This window comes from Galleria mellonella, unplaced genomic scaffold (assembly GCF_026898425.1).
Source record: "Galleria mellonella isolate WM207_F2 unplaced genomic scaffold, CSIRO_AGI_GalMel_v1 utg132, whole genome shotgun sequence".
NCBI classification, from domain to species: Eukaryota; Metazoa; Arthropoda; class Insecta; order Lepidoptera; family Pyralidae; genus Galleria; species Galleria mellonella.
The window spans coordinates 8290667-8299410 of NW_026441989.1; the positions used below are offsets into that span (position 1 = coordinate 8290667).

General features: G+C 32.6%; 2 protein-coding genes across 2 annotated transcripts; both read right to left on the bottom strand.

Moving 5' to 3' along the window:
• Positions 1-764: 764 nt before the first annotated feature.
• LOC128202504 (uncharacterized) lies at positions 765-2771 on the bottom strand. Its single transcript, XM_052903086.1, has one exon. The coding sequence runs from the start codon at positions 2769-2771 to the stop codon at positions 765-767; it is 2007 nt and encodes a 668-aa protein (XP_052759046.1).
• Positions 2772-5299: 2528 nt separating this feature from the next.
• Positions 5300-8476, bottom strand: LOC128202508 (toll-like receptor Tollo). Its single transcript, XM_052903100.1, has one exon. It carries the CDS (start codon positions 8450-8452, stop codon positions 6722-6724), a length of 1731 nt encoding a protein of 576 aa, XP_052759060.1. The 5' UTR covers positions 8453-8476; the 3' UTR covers positions 5300-6721.
• Between the last annotated feature and the right edge of the window lie 268 nt (positions 8477-8744).

Sequence of the window (8744 nt, forward strand, 5' to 3'; positions counted from 1 at the left end):
ACTACTCCATTTCTGAAGCTCAAATCCTCCTTTTTTCAATAACTCATTTATCTCCTTATAGATTTGAATACCTTCTTCGACTGACTCACAACCTGTTAGTAAATCGTCCATATAAAAATGATTTAGAACTCTTTCAGCAGCAAGAGGATAATTTTTGCCTTCATCATAAATAATTTGATGTAAACACCGAACAGCAAGGTAAGGTGCTGATGCCGTTCCAAATGTTACTCGTAATAGTCTCATATGTTGCAGTTCACTTTCCGGATGATCACGCCATACCAGACGTTGAAAGTTAGTATGTCTTTCTTCAACCTTTATCTGTCTATACATTTTAATTATATCAGACACAAGACATATAGGATAACGACGCCAACGTATTAAGAGATGACGCAAGTCAGCTTGAAGAGTGGGTCCTACTAATAAATCTTGATTTAAAGATACGCCATTTGTACCAGGACAACTTGCATCGAAAACAACTCTTACTTTTGTAGTGGTTCTATCCTCCCGCACCACTGCATGGTGTGGTAAATAGACTGCTTCAGGATCATCTTGTTCAGTTATTGGTACTTTCTCCATATGTCCTAATTCTAGATATTCTGAAATAACTTCGACGTATTTAATTTTTAAATTAGGATCCATTGATAATCTTTTTTCTAGTTGCAGAAATCTTTTGGTTGCAATAGTTTTAGAATTGCCATATTTACAACTGGGATCATCACTACGGGAGGGAAGATTAACTATACATCTCCCTAAACTGTCCCGCTTCATAGTGTTTGTAAATATCTTCTCACATTTCTTTTCTTCCTCTGATAAATATTTTTAATATCTACACTGTTTTCAGCTTCCAACTCCCAAAATTTCTTTAATAAGTCACCTTCACTTACATGAGCAATATGCATACTAATCAGTGGCCTTTGTATATTATTTTTATTTAAATTAACAGGGCCAGAAATAATCCAACCAAGCGTTGTTTGCTGAGCTATAGGTACACCTGGTGGACCTTTGATTACACCATCTAACAAGATCTGACTGTAAACATCAGCTCCAAGTAGAATATCGATTTTGTTTGGTGTGTGAAATAATGGATCTGCCAGATTGATATTTGAAAACTCTGACCACAGTTCTACAATAACTTTCCTCTCAGGGAGGATTGAAGTAAGTTTACTCAAAACAAAAGCTTGAACCTTAAACGTAAAATTGGGATCATGAAGTGATTGTAATGAAAGCGATACCATAGACTTAGAGGTCAATGAATGACCCTGATCACTTCCTAATCCTGTAATGACGCTTTTGTATGGAATCTTCTTTAAGGTCAGCAATTGCACAGCAGATTCAGTAATAAAACTAGCTTGAGAACCTGGATCTATTAAACATCTCAGTGTGATACCATTACCTGATTTCGATTGTGCGCTAACTAATGCTGTTGCAAGTAAGACTTGACAGTTTGAGGTCGAAACACAGGCTGTGACACTAGTGGATTGATCTACAGACGATGATGTTGTTGCATGTGCAACGACATCTTGTTCAACCGATTGATTTGCGATACCTGTAGTGTCGGTTGAATTGATATTGGTAACATTTTTTAAATGGAGTAGAGAATGATGCTTCCGTCTGCATAAACGGCAACGAGAGATTTGACGACAAGCAAATACAGAGTGCCCTGAACATAAACAGTTAAAGCACAAACCCCTGGATTGGACAAATTCGCGTCTAGTGTTAATTTCCTCTTTAGAAAACTTTTTACAATTTGCTAAACGATGACTTTCAGAACAGTAAGGACATATAAAATTGGTTGTGTAATATACTTTAGGGCTATTATTAATAACATTACTTTTATGCACTACATTAGACTTATACAATTTTGGATCAATAAACTCTAACGCTCTAAATCTAGTTTCTAGAAAGTCTTGGAACTGCTTCAAGGTAGGCAACTCATCTGAGAACTCGCTGACTTTGAACTCCCACTGCTTGCGAGACTCCACATCTAGTTTTTGACTTATAATATAGATAACAAGCACGTCCCAAGTACTGATGTCTATTCCTAAATTGTTAAGCCCATGAAGACATTCATTAGTAGTATCTAGCAACTCCTTTATTGTACTAGCTGATTCAGTACTGATGCTTTTTTGATTCATAAACCTTTTCAGAATACAGTTTGAAAGATATTTTTTATTATTATATCTTTTCTCCAATTGTTCCCAACAAATAGTATAATTATTGTGAGTAATCGGTACATGACGTAGTAATTGCTCCGCTTCCCCAACTAATAATCCTTTCAAGTAATGTAGTTTTTGTACGTCATCTAAATGTTTATTATTGTGTACCAATGATACGAACAGATCTCTAAAACTAATCCATTCTGAATATTTGCCTGAGAACGGTGATATAGATATCTTGGGCAGCTTTAAATTGCAATTAGGATCTTTATTACTATTGTTTTGTTCAGAACAAGTCGCACTTTCAGTACTGGACTGCCTTAAACTAGTCAATGTTTCCTTCAGTTGAAATTTGTATTCTATATATAACTCTTCAGTAGAATCATAGACATTATTACATACGTAGGAACTAGTATTCAAATCTTTGTAATCTGTATTTTGAATGAGTTGTGTATGTGTCGAACTAAACTGACGCCATAATTCTTCTAAAGCTTCTAATCTAGTACCAATATAATCTATGGAACGAAGTCGTTCCTTGGGTGCCTTTTTGAAATTGGATTTTGCTCTACTAATTCTTTCGTTTAAGTCAAGCTGTACTTTTATATATGAAACCATTGTATAAGTTTAATTTTAAAGTTTAAATAATATCCAAAGTTTTTACAAGTAAATATTTATATGAAATGTTTAGAGTAAATTCCTTAGTCTTCTGTAATTAGATAAATAAAATGTACTCACAGTTCACCAGCACTTATCACTTACAAACACTATGTTTAGTTCTTCTTCAATGTCCTTACGGCTGCAATATGACGATACAATATTCAGCAACAACAATTGACGCTCGCCGACTTCGTACAAAAATGCAGTTTTAAATTTGTCGTTAATCCTCGATAATCCGGCTCGAAGGACCAAAATATAGACGACGTACTCCAAAATGATACCACTTTTATAGTTCCACTAGTGTTTTTTTTTTATTTATTTACATAACAAAATTATAGTTACAAAACATTACATGAAGAGATACAAGAATGGTATGCAAAAATTCAAATCATTCTTTTTCTTTTTTTAAATATACTATATGGCTTCTTTCCAGCCATGACCAATATCAATAAATGAAAGTTATTAATTTCAATCATGTAGATCTTCAGTTTGTTTTATTTTATTTCATCTTTACTTGAACTCCCAGCAATTGTTACACTGATACCATTTAATCTTTGTTTGCCTGATGTACTATCATTTATAATACATACATAATAACTCCGGAATATATGTATAAAGTTATTTTCGATCGAGCCGGTGATTTCAATTTACTAAATTATTTAAATAGCTTTCTAGTAGTCCTGCCTTCCTTGTTTCCAGTTACAGGTGTGCCTGTTTGTCTTTTTATTTATTATTACTACTTACTATTATGTAGTGATCACCTAAACAACAACACCAATATTATATTAATTTGTATCATTGTGAATTAGTGATGCAATATTATTACACTTTGATTTATATTCAGTGCAAATATCAATACAAGAGACATAATGAGTTGCCTATTTTCCACAGATGAACAATAGGCTTGTTTACCGTTCTCAATAGAATAAAAATATTATTATATTGTCTAGTACCAGTAAGACTTGCTTGAAAATAAAAAAAATCATACACGTCCTAACGTGTTTACGATGATACATGTTTTTATTTTTAGCATTGAATTTTGAATCTCCATGTATCAAGAAAGCATTTCTATTTTACCTCTCTAGGAATCATATTAATAAATGGAATCCATAAAGAAATAAATACGAGTACGTGCCTAATTTTATTTGAAGCACTGCATTAAGTGTCCTGTAATATGTCCATTAATTCGAATTCGAATGACGGCAAATTGTGAATAATAAAAAGGATATCTGAATCCGTTACTTTTCAAATGACAAATTAGCGTCAGCGAGTGATACTGATGTACAAAATTAATTATTGTAATATACTAGCTACTAACAGTGGCTTTACTTGTACAGAAGCCATTTCCTCTCGTTTTTATAATAATTTATTTTTATCATCAATAACACTTTATGCTCAGTGATAACATCAAATTTGAACTTGTCTCAATTAAAAAATGGGTTTTTATTTTTAATGAATTTACCTTATTTCGTCTCAAAGAAAACATCGCTTTATTATTAAAATTTAATTTCACTTACAATTGGATTTAATAATGAAATTTCGACCATTGAGCATTTTATTTTGATGTTTTAGTTTCAGGTAGTTTTGTGTCTAAAATTGCGTGATATAACAAGACTATATAATTATATCCTTCGTCAACGCGATAATTATTAGTGGGTAGCACGGAGTAAAGGTCACATCTATATCGCTCAAGATTATCTCGACATTATGCTCCTTAAGTTCTGTTATTCCTTGTTTGATTTTTTTTCGGATTTTCTGATCAGCATATTCACATATAAACTTTTTGTATCCCATAGCGTCGACTGCATGAATCACTATATAAAGTGTCCTATGTGGTAATCCTTAGCCTATATAACTGTATATATCCGTGTATCAAATTAAATGCGCTCCGTTCAATATGTTTTACACGAAAGAGTAACAAACATCCATCCATCCTCTCGTAGTAATGGAGAGATAAGTACCCATCGCTATCAGTACATCCTATCAGGTTATCCTCCACGCGTTTCTTCCTTGAAACTATCGTGACTAATTTATATTTGCCTTATCAAATTTTATTATCCAATATTAATTGCTTAATTCCAATAAGCATAATAATATTCTCTTCTACTTCTTCACCTTGTGGATGTCGTAAAAAACTACTAGAATATCAAAGTACAATACTCGCATTTAAGCTATAGCAAACTCAAAATAAAACCCTATACAAGGCCATCCAGTCAATGCGATAATAAAGAGTATTATGTAGGGTATATATGCGATAATATTCTTCACTTTTGTGGGGACACTCATACTCAGAGAATTGTATAATAACATTGCGCAGATATTAGCAATTGGCAACTAATGAAAGCTACTATGGGTATCACAGTATTATTTACAGTGATACTTATATCTATAAGTGACGGTTACCACTTTCTATCTGATCAGCTTATTTCTCATTTTATATTCTTAATTTACAATTCTTCGTTAAGGAGCTAAATAAAATTACAAAATAAAGTTTTATAGTTGGTTTAATTGTCATTTGTTTTAATGCATTATATATTTAAATGAGTCATAACAAAATTTAAAGTAGTAAGTATGTATAAATAGGCTTACACTACCATTATGACTGTAGGTATCATTGATAAAAGGTATCGTGGCTTGGTTATGCGATAATTAATTTAATGAATAATTTGTATATTTATATAAAAAAAAACGCTTCATTATGAAAATTTAATTTCCAATTAGATATATTTTCAAGCTTAATAGAAACTGGAATGAGGAATATTCCTACTATTAAATAAAAAAAGATCAACCATAATCTAAGCTGTTTTATATAATGAATGTTGGTTTAACCCTTGTTTTTACTATAAACCTCATTAATGAGCCAAGTATTAGCCTAAGGCTGGCTTTTTTTTTAAAGTCAAAGTGAAATGTTTTATTTTGGAGAAAACCTTTGATTATTTTCTTTTAATATATTTTCCCTGTAGTTTTCACCCAATAACTAAGCCCGATTTTCTTTTGAGGAAAAAATAAATTCATAATTTATGATCAAATTAAACAGATTTAGTAAGAATTTATAAACTCAAAATAAAGAAAATACGTCTAGTAAATATCAGTTGGCTTCACCATATTTTTTCTTCTCAGACCAGTTTCTATTCAATTGGTACCAATATATATTCACTAAGTACAAAAATATTAATATCAGAGTATCTATAAAGAACATAAGCATTTAAATTAATGTACAAAAATAGCCAATCAAAATGTATTATTTGTACTCCTTCCCATCAGAGCAACTGGTTCAAATTGTGATTACATGTCAAGTATAATATGCAGGTAAATGTTATAAGCACGTCGTACATAATAATATTCAAGAAAATTTTCGTCTAAATGTAACTAATAAGTATGCTATAACAATGTTCAGAGTAAAATTAACGACATATAATATTTGAAATTAGTATCTATATTGCTCATATTTGTACAAAGTTTTCATCGAGTATTGGTGTTCTAATTCGAAAATATACAATACTATACAATTATACATGAATATAAATATTCATTTATTGAACATCTTTTTACAAAGCACTTAATAATATTTGAGTACCCATATCTTCAGAACTAGTAAACAAAACATTACATCGACCCAGAGATCACTCTATAATAGGCGAAAGATTATTCGAGGTTTTTATAACATGACTAAATAAGTTAAGTACAAAATTGGGATTTAGTATTATTATTATAATGTCTTTGTTTCCACGGGTTATTATATTTACACGACTATATACAAAGCTATCACATATTACAATTTCATTCATATCACTATTTACATTATTGCAAGTTCATTTTTCAAAGTCGATAAGACGATAATTCGCCGTCATAGACGCACGTCGTAAAGAAATAACGTTTACCACATTGTCCTTAGGGTAAAACTTTTGTTAGACGTATACTATGTGCGGTTTCTCTGGTGTTCTGTGGTGTGGGATAGTTTCGTACGCGAACTGTTGATAAATGTGTTCTTCACTATCCTCTTGATAATAAGGATTTTTATCCACACTGTGCCAAGGGGGATTTAAAGAATGAAAATTATTGGTTACAGAAGACCCAATCATTAAGTACCGATCTACTTCTCTCTTGTTCTCCTGCTCTCTTCCTCTTGTTGAATACCCTAACCCATTTCCTAATTTGGACACATCACCGTTCAACATAACACTTGTCATCACCTGCTTCGATTTGTCGCCTTTACACTTCTTTAAAGGTCCCAGGAAATACAAAATTCCACCGACTACACTAATAACAATACTCACAGTTAGCACCACTACTGCTACTATCACCCATCCACTTGAGCACCCAAATTCCGATTCCGGAATCTGTACAAATAGAGCGCCCTTCAAGTGAACCGGGCCTGCACACTTCACATCCTCATAGTCTATTTTTAGAATCAAGCTTGAATTATCAACTATTTTGTTGTTTATTTTACTATCTTTTCCCAGTTTCCATAGCCACAGCAACGAACAATTGCATATAAATGGATTTCCAGAAATCTCCAATTCTTGCAATCTATCTATTGGGAAGTGAGATGCCTCTAATGTTTCCAATGCATTGTTTCTGATGTATATGTGAGTCAGCTTAGGATTACCGTGAAAAAGTCTTGGAGGGACCTCTCTCACTTTTACATTATCATTCATCCATATCTTCTGTAAATTTATATTGTCGACAAAAGCTCTAGAGTCAATTTTGTCAAGTTCGTAAAGTCTGCTTAAATGCAAATGTTTTAAATGGAACAGACTTTGAAACGATAGCGAAGTTATATTCTGAATGAAATTTCCGCTCAGATACAAATGGGACAAATTCGATATTTTAGATAGTGCTGCTGTTGGAATTGATGTAATGTTGTTGTCGCTAAGATCTAAGTGACGCAGTGAAGGTAAATTGTGGAAACCTAATTGGTCCACTTTTTCAATTATATTGCTATTCAAATCTAAATGTTTCAATTCCTTTATGTATGGTATACCATGTTTTGATACTTGTTGTATTAAATTTTCTGATAGATCTAAAAATTCTAAATTAATAACATAGAAAAGATTGGCAGAGGGTATGTCTAATATGGAATTATTTCTGATCGACAATATCTTCAACGTCGACAGGGGCTCAAAAGTGTCCGGTTCAATGCTCACAAGTCTGTTATTTGATAAGTCGAGTCGTTCTAACATAGACAAATCTTTGAATGTTTGTGCATGTATATTTGATATTTCATTATCAGATAAATCTAAATCGATGAGTCTCTTTAGTCCCATGAAGGTGTCCTTGTCTAGACGCTTGAGCATGTTGTGACTCACATTAAGATTAGTCATGTCCATGTTGTTTTCAAAATTTTTACTACCTAATTCTTGAATTCTGTTGTACGAAATATCGAGAATAGTGAGCTGGGTATAGAAGGTGAAGGTATAAAGAAGACTGTTTATGGCATTGTGCGTCAGATTGATGTGGGTAACCTCCGGATTTAGTTGTATAGGAACGATCTCGAGGCCAGCGTTGGCGCAAGAGGCAGCCCGCAGTGCGTCGTCGCAGGCGCATCGCGGGGGACAAAGCGTGCGGGCCGCAGCGCCCCACGCCCATGCCATCACCACCACGCACCAACGCCATTTTGCTACGCCGCGTGAGCCCATAACATCTCATGTATACGTCACTGGAACTCTGAAACAAAATAAAATGCATATTAATAATTGTTCATTAAACTGAAACTAAACTTTAAAAAATAACATTAATATTTACAATATAATTTAAATAATACAACATAAATTTGAATATAATATATACTTATGTAAAATATGATTAATTATATGTACTAATACATTTAAATCTTATTTTACTGGTATCGTAAAATCTAAATTATGATAGAGTCTTCCCTATACCGGGCGCTAAAAATAAAAATAAACAACACTATCAGTGGACGAAATC

What these genes read in the sequence shown, in the direction of transcription:
- LOC128202504 (XM_052903086.1), bottom strand. Translation starts at nt 2,771, where the DNA reads ATGGTTTCATATATAAAAGTACAGCTTGACTTAAACGAAAGAATTAGT.
- LOC128202508 (XM_052903100.1), bottom strand. Translation starts at nt 8,452, where the DNA reads ATGGGCTCACGCGGCGTAGCAAAATGGCGTTGGTGCGTGGTGGTGATG.